This window comes from Typopeltis vanoorti, chromosome 20 (genome assembly GCF_054136105.1).
Source record: "Typopeltis vanoorti isolate ZY-2024b chromosome 20, IOZ_Tvanoo_1.0, whole genome shotgun sequence".
NCBI classification, from domain to species: domain Eukaryota; kingdom Metazoa; phylum Arthropoda; class Arachnida; order Uropygi; family Thelyphonidae; genus Typopeltis; species Typopeltis vanoorti.
The window spans coordinates 95056083-95074375 of NC_143568.1; the positions used below are offsets into that span (position 1 = coordinate 95056083).

An 18293-nucleotide genomic window follows, 5' to 3' on the forward strand; every position below is an offset into this window, starting at 1 on the left:
TAATCACTGCCCTGGTCCCAATATTGGGAGAGAGGAAGCTAGAAATTGTGCAATTTATTATATTAATCGTTACCAATGAATTATATATCTATCTGCACCAATTTACAAATCACCTATATATAGAAAGTAGTAGCCAAGACTTTCACTGCTCTCCCATTTTTTGCTGCCTGCTAGTATTTTATATACAGTATGCAATAACTGATATGCATGCAATTTGTATGCAGAGGTACTTATAAATGAAACACGTGTTGCATTTTCAAGGCTTCTTATATTTGTGTTATTGTGAAACTTTTTTGCATGATTAAAATATTCCTCTACAGCAAGCTTTATATACATATACATACATAGCTATTAAAAAATTTAAATGTGGTGTTACCACTTTTCATCACCATCCTAAATTAAATAACTAAATTAGTGTAAGAATATCTTCATCATACAAACATATGAACATGACATATGGATAACTGTGAAGCACAATACTAGTTTTATTTATAAGCATTATTTATTAGATGGTATAAATGACACGAGCAGTGCACTACCAAAGGGTACATCCAAGTCTGCATACAAATCACAGGCATTAATCAATTAGCACCTAATAGACAAAAAGCAGAAACCAATATCTTGGCTACTATTGTCTGTTAATTATGCATGTACTGTAAACAAGGTATATGTGTATATACACACACAAATTAAAAGTTTTAAACCATAATTTCAGTTTCATAGCATATCATTTGTCTGCAACTAAGAATACACATTAAATATTTCAATGAAATGCACTGCCCTTAAATTATTTTATTTTATTTTGAGATGTTAAAATGTTTCTTTAGGCATTCTGTATATGCATGCAGCATTCTTGTTATTAATAAAACACACACAGGTTAGTAGCAAATGAAAAAACTGACACTACAAAAAGTCAGTAACATAACAGATAAATAGTATTTTATTGAACACTGATCTGATGAATGTCATTTATATAAAAACTCGTTATGTCTAATGACAAGTTAATGGTATGAGAGAACACCACCTGTTCATCTGTAAAACCTGAGGTCATGCCAAGACATGCACTCTGTACAGTGAGGATTATAATTACAAGGAAACATTGGCACAGTGCACACTCAAAGTACATTGTTTGTGGCAGAGAAGAGAGATACATGATCAAGATTAGAACTAGAAAAATGGAACATGCTTAAATGGTATAAACAGAGCCACTGATTTTCTGCATACAAATGCTGCAGAACCTAAATTAAACAATGTTTTCAAATATATTTACAATTCACAACATTTTAGAAGCTAAAGCTATGTACTGTGATATATATATATATATATATATATATATATATGTTCTTTGCTCTTTTAATGTTCAACATGAACTTGTCATGCCTGTACAGAGAAAATTCCGTGCTTATGCAGAATGGACACTATTACAATCAGTATGATGTTCCAGTACTTTAATTACTAGTCCTACTTTTTAATTCCCCCCTCCCTTATGACGTCCACTTATAAGGAATGAGTATCAAAATTCATGTGAATATAAATGCAGAAAGGAAAATTTTCTTTGAATACTACTTATGAAAATCAATACATCATAACATATTATAATATGATGTACATATTATAATATTATCTGTAACATTATATAATATTGTCATATCGTAACATATTATGATACCATCTACAGTATTAAACTTATTTGGGAGATGGTTAAAAAAAAATGGATTTCACAAAGACGAAAAGATTGTTTTATAAGCAGTGAATAATTCATAAAATGAATATTAATAGTGAGTGAAACAGTAAGATTACTTTCAAGGTAGAGTGATTGAGGCTAAGATGTGTTGTATACTAAAAATCAATGCAATTCACATTGCTGTTTATATTTTAAACTCATACAAGCAGTATAAAATAAAAAAATAAAAAAAATGAAAATTTTCCCTTCTTTATATATTTAAATAGAAATTTTTTCATCTCCAATTAATGCACTTTTATATGTCTTTTGAACACCACCCATCAGAGTGCAGAAAATCAGAGCATATTATATTAACAGTTACATTTCAAGAGTTAAAATCATGCAATCTCATTCTATATACTATAAAACAACAATAACAAAAGTAGTTTCTGCATAGCTCAGAGAAATAAGCACTTATTTTGGTTAACATCATACATCTCTTGAAATTTCCCTCCATCAATGGAAACTGTCCAGCTTTAGTAGGACAGCTGAAAGGGAGGGGACAAGTACTTTGGACAAATATATGTTTTTATTTTACTTCCAGTAAAGCATGCATCTGCATGCAGAAATGTGCTTCCGTGCAATAATGCCATCTAGTCCTTGTTCTGTACATTGCAAAATTCGCCAGTAAAGTTAAGTTAAGATAGGAAGAGAGAAAGGAAGAAATATAAAAAGACAAAAAAAAAAAAAAAAGAGTTAAAATTTCACTTTTCATTGCTTTTAAATGCACGCTCTCTTTATCAAAGTAATCCACAGGGGTGTCTCAGCTCCTTTCAAAAAATTAAGGACAAAAATTGCAGGTCAATATTTAAATGCATTTTTTTTTGTGCCTTTCTAGAACAAAGTAATTTGTTCTAATATTTTCAAAATGTAAAATCTGGTACTGTTGTACATAAAGAAAAGGCATAATTTTTATTGGAGAAAAAAAAAAAAAGGTTTTTTTACCTTAAGCTGTGAAAAATTTTTAAAATGTCACAAAACTTCAATGTGAAAGAGTGTACATGATCTGCATGTAGTTTTTTTCCCTTTTCAAATATGCATGTTATTGCATTTTATAGCCAGCCCTCTTCCATGTAATGGTGGAAAACAACTGAAGATAGAAAGATTGAAAGAACAGAAGTAAAAAATAAGGCACAGGAAGGAGGAGAATGTGTGAATATTAAAAATAAATAACAACAATCCAGTGCCAGCTTCTGGTTAATGTGGCACCTCAACACTTGCACAATGCTGCCAGCCCGCACACACACATACACAGGGCTGAGAGAAATTGTCACACTATCTAAAGTCTTGCCTTCTACAGGAAGAAGGGAGGGAGGGAGATTAACTATCACAGGTTAGATAGGAGAGTACATCATTAAAGCTATATAAAGAGCCCATATTGCTAGCATCCAGTGTATTTCATATAAAGGATTTCTACCATCAACAAACTTCCGGGCTATAAACTTCATTGTTTCATCCAATATTACAACAGGAAAGGAGATCTTCAGGACGGCCATCCACTCTTCTACAGATAAAGGACATACAGAAAATACGGCCTGAAAAGAGAAGAATATATAAAGTAACTGAAATAAGCATTCACATTTTTTTTTTGAAGTGAAACTGTTGTACATCCATTTATTATTTAAAGTGTTGGAAATTAAAGACAATGAAACAAGGATATAATTTTATATATATATATATATATATACCCTCATTTTATTATCTAATTACTGTCTCTTGAGGTAAATATGTATACGATACTCATGGCTTAAAAGCACTTCTCATCAGTTTTGTAACCCATTTCTATTATAAGCTGTACAAAACCATATATCATTTCTCAGTAGTGAGAACTCAATCTTTCCAATATAATTCTTGTAAAGTGATGTATAACTCTATGTGAATGATGCTCTGAGAAATTAGTATTATGATGCTATTCTCGATACCAGTAAGATCATACAAATACTCGTGAGTCAAAACATTATGACCACCCAGCATTTTTCCAGCCAAACCAGACTGAACTTCTGGTATGGAGTGTTCTCACTGATACCAGTGGGTTCTGTTTCCAGCCAAAAGTGCAGTCTGGTTGGCCAGAAACATGCTAAATGGTGATGTTTTGAAGTGGCCAGGGAACCACAATTCTTACCTTGGAATTGTTTTGCACCAGGTATTGTCCTAAATGGTGATGAAATCCAGAAAGTCTATGCCCAATGTCACAAGGCTTGCATTGGCTCAAAGAACATATCCAAGGTGTTTCTTGGATATGTTTCAAGTGCTTCCATTTAAATGTAAATACATTATGAAATCATAGCAGAGATGAATATACTAACCCAAGAGCCATATAACATGACTCACCAAGCAATTTGAAAGTACTGAAAAAAATTATAATACCACCATTTAGGTCATATCTTAAATAACGAGAACAAATTTCAAGTTTAATCATGTATATGAAATAAGCATAAACGTTTTTGCAAACATATCTTGCAAGGTGATGACTGATGTCAATTTTAATTTTTGGCTGCATTAATAACTGGATAGTTGCTTAAGAGCATAGACAGAAGACATTTTAGAGATTGCTGTCTTCAATGCAAAATCAAAACTTAACAAAGTTTAGTGGTAATAATGGCATCCATCTAGATAATGAGATCAATATGAATCCAGTAAGCTGAGTAAAGCAAAATCTATAACTTGTAAAAGAATTAATAAAACAAAAGAAAGTTTATGGTAAAAATGAGAGTGGGAATGAAGGTTATTACAATAATACAGGGAATGTTCATATTAATGGATGCTCCCTTGTTTCTCTCCTATCTTATCCTGTTATCATGTATTGAAGAAATTTATTCAACTACTATAAAATCCCTTTATCAAGTTATCTGTTTTTCTCATATCAACACATTTCAATTAAATTTTATAATGCACACACTTTCAGTCTCACCTCTTAGAAAGCACACCACAGTGGTCTCCATTTTGGCCACTTGTCCCTGAATCCTAACTGTGATGTATACATCCCAAGAAATCCAGGCAACTAAATCTGTACTCAGTAGTCTTTTAAGACACTCCAAGAGTCCTGGAATATCTTAAAGATATCATCTGATGTTATGCATAGCATGCAATGTTCAGGGTTATTTTTCCCACTTTTGTAATATGCCCTCTGAATCACCTCCACATCTCTAGTCTCATCAATTTCTTGCAGTCTAACTAGGTCCATCAATGTAATACACAGCCTTAAATCTTTTCATCCCAAATTAAATAACTTACACTATCACATTAAATGATCATGCAAGATCTTTTTGTGAATTTTATCGTATTTCCAGTTTCACATCATCAGCAAACAATTAGATAGTCCCCCTAAAATCATTCCAAGTATCTTGAGTATACAAATTCAATAGCAAAAGTACAGAGCCCAGTGGCACCACTGGTCTGTGCTTCCCTCTCGGCTTCTATTCCATCACACACCACTTTTTGATGCCTGCCCAGAAGTCACCTAGTTATCTGCATTAACCAGCTTAATTAATGTTAATATTTTGCCTACACTTTAGACCCTGTCAGAGTTTTTACACAGCCTTGCCATTAGATTTGCAATTCTTCTGCATCTTTTTCAAAATATATACAGGCCAATATCCTATCCAGTCAATCCATGGTGCCAGTATTTAGGCTTAAGTGTTGAATTAAACTCGCTATTAGGTTTAATGGAATGAATACAGTACAAAGCAATAAAATGTAAGTTTATTGTATCCTTATTTTGTCTGTCAAAGAGACATCATTCAGGAATACAATCTCAAAATTGTAAACACACACATACAAAACAATAAGTGGAAAAATATTACACTAAAAGCATCAAGTCCTATGAGGGGCACCCTCTATGGGTGCTATTAGCTAGCCTTAGCTGTTGAGAGAGAGGCCTAATTTTTTCTGCTTATTGTTTTGAGTGTTTTTGTGCATGCTTTTAGAATTTTGAGATTGTATCCCTGATAATGTCTCTGATGAAATATAGGATCCAATATACACTTGTATTTTATTATTCCTCTGTATTCATTCCCATTAAACCTAAAAATGAGTTTTTAGCTTAGCACATAATCCTAAATACTACTCTTAATTCCTCATGGAGTAGGCACAAGTAAAAGCTAAACAATACTCTAAGTGGAAACTTTATTTATCCAGGAAACTTAATCATCTAGCATTCTTAAAAAAAGCACAGGGGCACTGGAATTATATCCACCTGTGTTTAAGATAAAATTTCATTCATCTAAGGCTCTTCATATCTACAGACATGATGGCTTTGCATTGCTTCATGAACAGATTGCTGCGGTATATAACTTATATAAAAGCACAGGGGCACTGGAATTATATCCACCTGTGTTTAAGATAAAATTTCATTCATCTAACTCTTCATATCTACAGACATGATGGCTTTGCATTGCTTCATGAACAGATTGCTGCGGTATATAACTTATATGCTATTAATCCAGTCTTAGTTCTCTCCAATTTGAATTATCTTCTAATCAGAATACTGCGGTGTTCTCAATGCAGAACTATGGGGTAATCCGATATTTCTGAAAAATCTGCCTGCAAGAAATTTCAAAAAATTAAGGATAAACATATCAAAAAGTATGACAACCTTAGTAGATCAGTTTCTTAGTCACATAGTCAGCCTTTTCAAATTAACCTTTCATCAGAAAGACTCAACAAAGCAGCTGTTAGAATCCATAGCCTTGGCCACAACTTTGCAATAGGGCCTCATCAAGTTCCATCTTTAGACATCATGCTGCATACAAAATGTGACATTTGCCATTTATCTTCAACTATTGACAACAACAACAGCCTTGACGTAGCTATGCAGGCATGCCTAAAAGAAATCTCTCCAACAGGCAGTTGCATATTCTCAGTAAATTACACAAAAATAACACAATAATCACTAGAGCTGACAAGGGTAATATTACTGTAGTCATCAATGCTAGTGATTATAACTGGAAAATCGATGTTGCTCAGAGACAGCATTACTTATAAACCTATAGTTAAAAAAACATTTAGTTTGCTATCCACTGCTTTCCATTTATTAGCTTTCTACTGAGCTTCTACATCATCAGCACTATCCTTTTACATTCTACTCCTATATTGGATATGGAGACTTTCAACCAATAAGTATAATTATAAAATAAAACCAAATTTATTTTATAATTCTATATCTCCTGTCAATCAGTCTAGCTAATGGCAATTTTTTAACCCAAGCTCACTAAAATTCCTGATATTTCTGGTAGGAGCAAACACGAATCGCAAATCCCTGTGTAACCAGAACTACTCTTGCATTTTTCAATGATTGTCCCATTGAAATACGAGACCTGAGAAACTACATTCAGCATTTTCTGATCATTCCTAATTCTCCTAATGACTTTCTCAAGGGTGCCTTGTGCAAGTGCACACACAAACTCCATCTCCCATAATAGTTCCAGTTGTTCTTCTGATTCTGCATTTTTAATCTCTCTCTCTCACACACATACTGAAAAACACTTTCCCGATACCTGACTCCAAATCCATTTAAGTGCAATTCAGATTTGTCTGTTTTGTCCCTCTCTTCATCGTGTTCATTATATACACTTACAAACATCATTCTTCATGCACTTACTCATCAGTAATCTTATACTTGTCAATAAAAGACATTCCTGTTTTATTCTTTACCCAAACATTATGAGGAACCAAAATGTCTGAATGCAAAGTAATTTGACTAGGCTACTAGTATATGGAAAATAGAACTTCTTTCATCAGTTTATCTCAGTATTTCAACAGGCCTAGGTCCCACAGATGAGACCTCAATAAACTGGTCTGGGCAGTGATTTTCCCAGTAATGCATGGGAAACATACATATCTGAAAGCAAGTGTGCTGTCCATTATGTGATAATGCCGAGGCACTTTAATGCGAGATCAACTGCCTCTATACACAAGTAGCCCAGTTGTAAAGTTACTTCATGTGCAAATTTTTGTTTGCTGATGTTTGGGTAAAAGATAAATTAAGTACACCTCTGAATCAAAAAATTAGAATAATCAAAGAAAATATCTTGAATGATTTGCAATTCTAATTTATTGCATAGAAAATAATTACTACCAAATATGAATTAGCATAATCTAAATCTACATACTTTGTACATATAATGTACAAAGTATGTAAACATAAAAATGTAATTATAAGAAAACTGTTATTTGAAAACATTCACAACATTTGAGTAATTTTTAACATGGTTCAAATTATTAGAATAATGCAAAAATAAATGCACAAAAATTACAGTCAAAGGGAAACAACATGATAATTAGCACTTTGTTGCATCCCCTTTAGCTTTTATGACCATTCGTAAACAGTTGGGCAGATTATTTACTAGCGGTTCACAAGTCTTTTTTTTTTTTTTTTTTTTCCCATCAAATCATGCCCATATGGTTTGCAGACTAGAAACAAGTTCATTTTTGTCTCTTGGGGCAACTTCTTGAAGATGTTTCTTCATAATTCCCGACAAATTCTCACTGGAGTTTAAATCTGGTGAGTTTGTCAGCCAAGGAATTACATTTGATTGTCTTTCTTTGAACCATCTAGTAGTGGTCTTGGAAGTGTGACAAGAAGCCGAATCTTGCTGAAAAAGGAAATCACCACTACATAAATCTTCCAATGCCAGTAATACAAAGTGCTCAAGAATTTCTTGTTTGGAATAGACTCTTTCGTATACGCAGCCTACGTGGACCCTCTGTGGGCATACAAGCTCATACCATGACAGAGGTTGTAAATTTCACTGAACGTTTCATGCATTCTTTATCAAATACTTCTTGCTTAAGATGCTAAACACGTATCCCTTGATGACCATGGAGCATACTTTCATCGCTAAAAAGTACCTTTGTCCAGCTCTCTTGGCCCCACAACATTCTTTGCTTACACCAAACTAGCTGCCTTTTGCTTGGAAGTCATAAGCAAATTCATCTTAGGCAGACGTGATTTAAAACCCAATTTTTGAAGCCGTCTCAATGTTGTGGATTTAGACACATTCACAACTAGTTCTTTCCATCTCCTGTGAAAATACCTTACACTTTGGAAATAGTTTTTCTTCACAACATTCTTCAATCTCCTCCCGTCTCTTGATGTAGTTATTACCTTTAGATCCCCACTGCGATGATTATTTAGAAAAATCCAGTTATTAGAATACTGTCTCAATATTCTACTCATGCTTGCTTGAGAACATTTCGGTTCCTTAGCTATAAACTCTTGAGTCTGGTCTTTGTGTGTAGAGACACCATACAAAACTTCTTAGTTTCCAACATCTCACTTGTTTGACCTATGTTTAGTAAATGATTAACTGAAATCTATGCACACGCAAACAATTCCCCACACATGAGTCAGTCCCGCAACTACTGAAATATATGCTATTTCTATGTTCTATTCAAAACCAATCAGAAAAATTTAGAATATTTTTTTGAAATGTTAGAATATTCTAACATTTCAAACTAAGTTAAAAATTATTCTAATTTCACTAATGTTTTCAAATAACATTTTCTTATAATTTATATTACATTTTTATGTATTTACATGGTTATATAATCTACAAAGCACATAGATTTAGATTATGCTAATTCATATTTGGTAATAATTATTTTCTATGCAATAAATTTGAATTGCAAATCATTCAACACATCCAAAACAATCAGCTCTTTCACCTTCCCTCATTGCATTTTAACAGTAACTATCATTCAGGTTTGCACTTGTAAAACATTATCAAGAACACTTTTTATCATGGAATTGCTATACAATACTTTTCCTCACTATCCATCTCTTTATCAGGTCTTCTTTCTCTTCTGTTCCATTCAACAAACATTTCACTAATTACTCAAGTTCATACTTTGTCCTTGAAAGAGTCCATATAAATATATGGTATTTATCTCATTATAATCACCTCTCTATTCTTCTGATCTTACACACCTTTCAGGTTATCATTCACATTTTATTCACTCGCACATGATTCCTATCTACACAATCTAACACTCACATGTAAGTTCATGCCTAAGGTAAGTAGCATTCACCATTTTGCCTCGGTTCTAGTCATTCAATCTTTTTATAAAAATGTACAACAAAGTAAATCAAGCTTCATATATATATATATATATATATATAGATGTTATTGTTGATTACCTAATGGTCAGATAACTAATAAATCAGACTTCTTGCAAGTGTAAAGTTTAGAATTATTAAGAGAACCAGCAGAAAGCCATCAAGGGAAATGAACAGCGGCTGCTTTAGTTCAATATACTGACATTTCACTACCGAAATTGCCAAATTATTCCTTTAACATTTTTAAAGTATAGTAAACAGCACTTACTGATAGAATGTCGACATATAAGATGATGAAATGGAGGGTCATTGACAGGGTTATAGCTGCAAATAGCCAGCAATTGGTCCACGGAGGCATCACCAAAAGAGATTGGTTCTCTGACAAGCTGCAAAAATAGGTAATGGAAAATTAATTCAGAAACCATTTTTATTTCAAATGAATAAATACATAAAATGTCACTATTTAAATAACCTGATCACAAGCTATCAATTTCATTAGTTATTAAGATCACAAATTTTATGTCCATCCAAATCGCACCTATCAAACAGTTCAGCATGGATGGATTAAGGATTAGATAATTCTGAAACACTGCTGCAGAGAACAAAAAGTTTATTCCAGCCACTTCAGATCTCACATCAAGGTGAATTATCCCACCTAAGTCTCACAAATATCCATGTCACTGTGAGATTCAAACTCACATCTTGTTAGTTGGAAACTAAAGATTCAATGTACTAAACCAACTTGGCCAGCTATTAATAATTATCACCAGAGATGACACAGCTTATAATAGTCATACAAAAGAGAACTATCTTCAATATATCAAACAAAAAGTCACTCTAAGCCATTCGTTATTTATGAAATAACTAAGGTACTAAAGATCATCAGGAACAATACCTTAAAATTAATTTTTTAAATTGCATTTTAAGGTATTATCGGCTAATACACTTTCTTTATCCTAGCTAAGTATTTTGTGGAATAATTTGACACTTGACTATTTTGTGAAACTTTGCTACACTACCCTCAAACTTAACAGATCTAATAGGATAAGCTTATTCCTTTTATGGGAAGTTCTCAATACAACTCACCTTAATTAATTAATATACACAGATATGTATTTCTTTATTTTTAAACATCAGGATTTCTGCATAGACTGAACCATGCTGCTCTACATTATTCACGTTTCACTGCCACATTCATAATGTTGGATCTTTGGTAGTTATGTTTGCTTGTGCCTTTGTTCTGTTTTTACATTTATATTCATAATGCCCTTAGTAATTCCAAACACATTAGCCATTGAAAATTTTATATGAAATCATTTCATGTAAGTTTTCAATTGAAAACTCAATTCTTTGAGAAACAGTTTCTTATTATTTTCTGAGACCTCAGAGAGTCAAGGACTCATCGAGATATGCTAAACCCAAATATCACCCAAACCAGTCACTCATTCCCTTAAATTCATTCATACTAGATGCACTCACTACCCCTAAAGACAAGCTTTTCCAACTACTGCTCTGTGAGAGAAAAACCTAGCTCTTATCCCTTTCTTGACCTGCAAACAAACTTAACTTCCATGGATGCCTTGCCTCCCCACCTTCCATATAATGAAAAATTTCATCAGAAGAATCCTATAACACCCATTCAGAAATTTCTAAATTTCTATCATATCATTCCTCTTTTTCTTGTTGACCAGAGTCTGTAATCCACGTACTCACAATCTGGATATAATCTTTGTAACTCTTCTTTGCATCTTTTCTACAGCTTCTTTCCCCTTGGCACTCACACACACAATAATCAAGGTGCAGTCTTATCAGGGCCTTATAAAGAGTCAAAGTGACTTCCTTATCCTTACATGTCAAGGTTTTGCTTCAATATTGCAATTATCATCTGAGTTGTATTTGCAACTTTGGCTATGTGCCCTTTGAACTTCAAATTCCTATCCACCATTATGCCAAGATCCCTAGCCTCATCAGTTTTTTGTAGCATAACCCTGCTAATATGACAATGGAAATCTCATCACGCTAAAGTGCATAACACACTTACTAACATTAAACTGACAGCCATTTTCGTTTGCTCCAATTTCCAGCCTATTCAAATCATTTTGTAAGTGTAATATCTTACACTTATAAAATGCAGCATCCCTGATTGCCCTGCCTATCTACACAGCATCAGTAAATAATTACATATCTCCTTAAAGATACCAAGCAATTTTAAACCTGGTTTTACTCCATTTTTCCAAAGTAAGCAAACAGACAAAAATGTCAACTTTGTGCCTGCAAGTGATGCAAGACTAGCTGATCCTACAGGTAGTGCAAGACCAAGGCAGGCCAGCCACTACAGATGAGTCCTTGACTCTCTGAAGGTCTCAGAAAATAATAATAAGAAACTGTTTCTCAAAGAACCAATTAATACTTCTAGGGAGATCTAGGTGAGCTAGTGAATAATCTGGCTGTCAGATTATGCTAGGTGTTATTAGAGGGATTGAATAAGTAGTATGGAGAACATTAGCATTAAAAATTCAAGCACCAACTTGTCAAGGCTATATTCTGTTAAGTACAATTGAAAAAAGCGAAGTGAATAATGAAGTAAAATATATATATATGTGATATATCTCTTTGACTTATGGTTATTTAGGATATAATTGTGAAATCTTTGTTAACCCACACACACATGGATAATTTTCCTGTTATATATTCCACGTTCCTTTCAACTTACTAAACAATCATAAGTGAAACAAAGAAAAATATCATACATGAAAGTAAAAAAATGCAAACCTCCCAAACCATTCAAGATTCATTTCACTTATATATAGTAACTAAGCCCATAAATCTTTCTCAATCATTACTCACTTCCAAATTGCACATTTTGATTCTTTTTCTCTGAAAGTTGGCACATGTGTTTATGTTCGCCTTGATGTCCCATGCCTAGAACTTCTCTTTTTTGATCTTTTGAATAAAAACCTCTTCACCTCATTATATCACTTCTATCTCAACCAAGCCATGAGAACTATCTCTGGAACAATGAGGTCACATTAACTTACTGGCTTCCAACTCTTAGTAATATTGTTCCTCCTCTATTATACAGAAAAAGGACTTTAGACAACCTATGGAATAAAATTAATGAGACATACATGAAGATGTTATGTTCTCATGAAGAGATTTTCCACACAGCTACTTTAGACTGAAATCAAGATGACCTGTCTGGGAAACCACTGTGCATGTTACATGAAACTTCTGAAGAATTCTGAAGTAATAATCACTATTATCTATTTCTGCCAATCCACAAGAAATTTTGCTTTGTGTACTTATACTTACTTTTGGACAAATGTCATGGAAAATTTTGGAGAAACAAGAGGCTGCTCTTGCTATTCTTAAGATTTTTTCCTTTTAATCCCATCCATGAAAAATTGGCACCATGGATGGGCTAAGGGTTAGATAGGAAACTGAGTTCTACAAAATAGAACTCTTTCAAGACACTTCAGATCTCCAGTAAGCAGAGTGGTGGTTTCATACTAGAAGATGAAATACATCCACCACTAAAATGTACTCAACAAACATTTATGTCAATGGTGGAATTTGAGCTGACAACCTACTGGATAGAGAGAGGAAGAACCACCCAGTCAGCTAACAAAGTTAATTGTGTTCAGCACAAAGGTCTATTAAGTAAGCACTAATTTTTTGATGTGCATGTTGCTGATGGTGAATAGATTCTTATCTTCAAACTATGCAACTACTTCTACTTCTGATTTTATTTTCTTCTATTATCTTCTTTTTCTCTTTTATTTGATTAACTTAGCTCCAAAACAACAAAACTATTTTATATTCTTCAGTTTATGTAATTTGAAGATACACTCAAAATTTTTTTTTAAAAAAATCATTTTGATTGTTTGATTTAAGTTAATATTTTTTTAGTACCATCTTTTATACTGCAGATAATTAAGACAGGATTACTCAGCAGTATTTCACCTGTTAGTCTCCTTTGTTAATAGCAATTATATAGACATGAAGCTTCTCCAATTCCTCTACAAGTTACTTTTTCTCCCCCAGGGATACATCTGCATTTTCACTGTTCACCTTAGTTCCCTAACAAAAAACAGTGTGTGTGTGTGGTGGGGGGTAAACACCTCAGTCAATATGAAATGCAATTTGTCTGGCTACGTCCCAAATTTAAGCGCATCCCAATTTCTTCAGTATCCAGGTGGATACATAATAATGGGTCGTACTGTGAGAATGTGAGGAATGGACATAAAGTTAAGACATTAATACTTGCAAATATATTTACAAGACATTTAATAACTTTTAGAAAAGTAAATCATTATCCATTTTTCTATCACTTACCTATTCAAAGCATTTAACATTTCTATAAAAACTAGTACTGACAAGGCCATTGTCATGGGATGGGGATCATTAAAGACTGAACAGTCAACCCCTAAAAATTTCTCTGGTTCCGTATGACAAGACAAATGATGTGTTAGCTGGAAGTAATTCATATGGGGACCATTTGGAGAGATCATAAACCACCATGCAGCAGCACCTACTGTAGCAGCACCTACATAACCTGGGTAATGACAGAAAATATTTATAAGTATATAAAAGAATCTCCTGAAGAATTCTTAAATACTCAGAAATTACAATATTTTTTTGCAGATGACTTGTGAAGGCAGAATATCAGTGCCGAGGCAGTCAAGGTTATTTTATCCCAAGTTAATACTCATCTACTAGGATTGAAAAAAACCAGATTGCCTTATTTCATATTTGCAATTTTTGAGTCTCCCTAATTTTTTGGAGTTAGTGGAAGAAGGCTGACATTAATGAATTTAAGTATCATTTAGGACTTAATGACATCTAAAGTCAACACTAGGAACTATGAATTACTAAATTACTACTCTGTATTCTTATTTTTATATTAATCCTCTATCCATACACACAAGATATGGGATGGATTAATATCAGTGTTTTACACATGCATATTAATACTTAATACTGAAAATATCATTGCCACTACAATATTTGAATCCGTATAAAGTATTTGTAAAGTAGACTGTTCTTAATAAAAGGAAATGCATCACTGCAATAAAAACAAAGGGAATAATTTTAAAAACTAATTTAAAAATGCTGATTCTCCCCCCCCCCTCTATTTTGTACTTAAGTCCTATTAGTGTGAGCTACGAACAAGGTGCAGAGAAATTCCAAGCAACAGGATACAACTATGTGCTATCAAGCATTGTCATTTTGAGAACTAAGCAATGCATTATTAAGATACTGTAATGGATAATAAAGAAGGGTAGCACATGTAATTAAAGGATACAGTTATGTAACACAATTTGTTATCTGCTTGAATGATTCTGTACAGTCTGGAATATCCACTTCAGACTGGACTTATGAGGTTTAACTAATCTAACACAATCCCAATGCTCCAAACTATTCTTCTCTACAGGTCAACTAATTTGAACAAAAACAAACTGCATGAGCAAAGGAATTTTGTAGACTCCAGTTAAAGGGAGCAGAGGCAGCTTTATTATTAGAATTGAAAGTCGCTGTTAAATTTAATTCTTTAGAACAAGCAACACATTCAGAATACAGAGGAAAAGCAGAGTGCTTTCAAAACAAGTACAGGAGCATGTCTGAATTTGTCAATGATTTTGTACATGGAACTAGAACAGAATCATTCAAGGATGGAGATATCCTACTGAAGTAAATACATCAAAGAGTATTTCCTCTTTGATGGAAATAACATGAACTTTTGATAGTAAGATTTTGATCACACTATACTTTTGAGAGAGAAAGATGGTGTGCAAAAGAACGATGAAGACAGGTTTGTTAATGTATGGTAACAAGATAACTTTTCCAGGTGTGAGATATAGAAACCTAAAGAGAAATGAAGAGAAACCTGATCTTGAGTGGAGATTTGGATATTATCAAATGAGATATTTCTTGTGAGAAAGAAGAACAGGACAGTTTTGGTAGAAAAATTTGGAATGAAAGAGGAGGCAGAGAAGTTGAGTTTCAAGCTGGACTGTAAATAAGTTTTGGTTAGCAGTAGCTCTTGTGCTTTTGGGGATTTTGGGGAAAGTGGAGGAATGATAGCAGCCAAATCAGCAGAGCACTGTCTGTGAAAGTATTTGTAGAATGGCATAAAATGGAAACTGAACATTTATGGGAGAAGGATTGAAGTGGATCTGTGAGAGAGGGATCATTAATCATCTGGATTGTCCTCTTATGGATGGCAACGAGTAATCTTAAAGATTATTGGTGCACCACCCCAAATGCATGAGCAACATTCCATAGTTGGAGAGATCTGGAATTTGTATAGAGTTGCAGACTTTGTAGACTCCAGCTATAAAGGTATGAAATAGTGTCTTGAGTGGAAAAGTAAAGTTTTTTTGTTTTTTTTTTTGGCATAAAAGCTATGGTTGAGATGTTTTTCTGCCAGAAAAGGTTGAAGGTTAGTCGAAGAAGGGAAATGCTTTTGGATATTATTGAAAATTATGGGAAGGGATGGGAGAGATCACACAAGATTGAGTTTTGGTGGTAATGAAGTTTAAAAGGTTGACCTTATCCCCAATGAAATAAGCAGGAAATCGGAGATCAGGACATTGGTCATGGTGGATATTTAAGGTTCTAACAATTCAGCATAACAAATTTTATCAAAAGAAAGAGGAATGGGGTGTACTGTCATCTGCGAAACTATGGACAGGATTTGTAGTCTGCAAGAGCAGGTTATTTATATATGGAACAGAGAGTTTGTGAAAGTACAGAACCTTAGGTACTCCTGCATTGAAGGGGAAAATCTGAGGAGAGAAAATCATCTGCCATGACCAGTGAGAAAGCTGGTGATCCAGTTGCAAAGGATGGAAGGCAGAATGGCAGTTTGCTGCCAAACTGAACAAAATACTTTCGAAATGTCAAGAGTGACCATATGAGTTGCTCTGAATTTTCTGTAGCTCGAGTCCAGAAGTGAGTGGTGAAGGCTAGACCAGCTGTGGATCAAGAATAGCAGAATCCATATTGCTGCTCACTGATCAGTTGGTAGGTCCTCAGATGGTGCATAAGCTGGCTGTTGATGACCTTCTCCATAGTTTTTGAGAGAACAGAAATGAGAGCAATTGGACTGCAGTTTGTTGGCTGACTTATCACTTTTTTTTGGAATGGCTGGATATGGGCCTGTTTCTATGCTGTAAGGTAGATGCTAGTTGAATAGAACAGAGTAAAGAAGTGATACATGACACATAGGTGTTAGTTCTGGGGCAGAAGTTTTTAACATAATGGGTGGGATACCATTATGACTAGATGACTTGTTTGTGTTCAAGGATTATTAAAGATTTTTTGGATTTCTTTCTCATGGAAGAATAAGTAGCATGAAGTGTGCCCTGGTCATCAATGCAAGAATTGGAAGAGAAGAGTGATGCCAATAAGTCAGCCTTATCTTTGGGTGAAATTACTATGCTACCACCTGGACGTGAGAGTGGTACAAAGATTTGTGGACAAAAGTTGTGCTTAAATGGTCTTGGCAAGGGATCAGAAGGTTTAACTGCCATTTGTTTAGGAGGCGAGTTTGCAGTATGCCCATGGCAGATCACTGAGTCTAACACAAAAAAAAAAAAAAAAAAAAAAAAGGGAACTTTCAAAATCTTTGAGTTTCTCTTAACTTTTTACTGTTAGAGTTAACTTGCACATGCAATTTAGTAATATGAATTATGACGTTAAATCACCATTAACCAGCACAGCATCAATTACAATAAATCAGCAAAAAGATGCTCTCCACCTTCACTTATACAGCATACTTTCACTATAGCAACCAACCGCTATTATTGAGAAGTCACTTCTTACAACAAAATATTGGCCACAGCTATATTATAACTTTAATGCATGTACATTTACTATAACAATCTTCCTTAATCCCCATAAGTGCTTTTTGTACACTTCTGTTCACTGCCTAAATGTGTATATCGAAGTCAGTGTGAGTCAGCAATCTTCGTGGCAATCTATGCTGTTCAGGATGTGCATATTGAGTATTGTGCATCAAATAGAAGTACTATCTGATAAAAATTATTATTATTATCTGAGGCCTCCAGGGAGTCAAGGACTCAATCAAGGGAGGTTGTAAATTACCCAATCCAGATATCATACCTTCCCTTAAATTCATTTACACTAGATGCACTCACTAATGTGGAATAATTTGCCCTGTAAGGGCAAATTATTCCACTCACTCACTGCTCTCTGGGAGAAAAACTTAGCTCTTAACCCTTTTTTGACTGAGAACAACCTTAACTTCCATGGATGACCCAGTGTTTTCTCCCCGCCTTCCATATAACGAAAAATTTCATCATTTGAAGTGTTATAACGCCCATTCAAAAGTTTATAGACCTCTATCATATCACCCCTCTTTCTCCTGTTAACCAAAGTCTGCAATCCGTATACTTGCAATCTGTCCTCATAATCTAAATCCCATAATCCGGATATAATCTTTGTAACTCTTCTTTGCACCCTTTCCACAGCTTCTTTATCCCCTTGAAA

General features: G+C 33.9%; 1 protein-coding gene across 1 annotated transcript in view; it reads right to left on the reverse strand.

Moving 5' to 3' along the window:
- LOC150095679 (calcium-transporting ATPase sarcoplasmic/endoplasmic reticulum type-like) overlaps nucleotides 1-18293 on the reverse strand; it is a 382896-nt gene that overhangs the window by 30567 nt on the left and 334036 nt on the right. Inside the window, 3 exon segments of the mRNA XM_090409696.1 lie at nucleotides 3141-3258; nucleotides 10048-10165; nucleotides 14115-14334. Coding sequence (XP_090265822.1) covers nucleotides 3141-3258; nucleotides 10048-10165; nucleotides 14115-14334 — 456 coding nt within the window.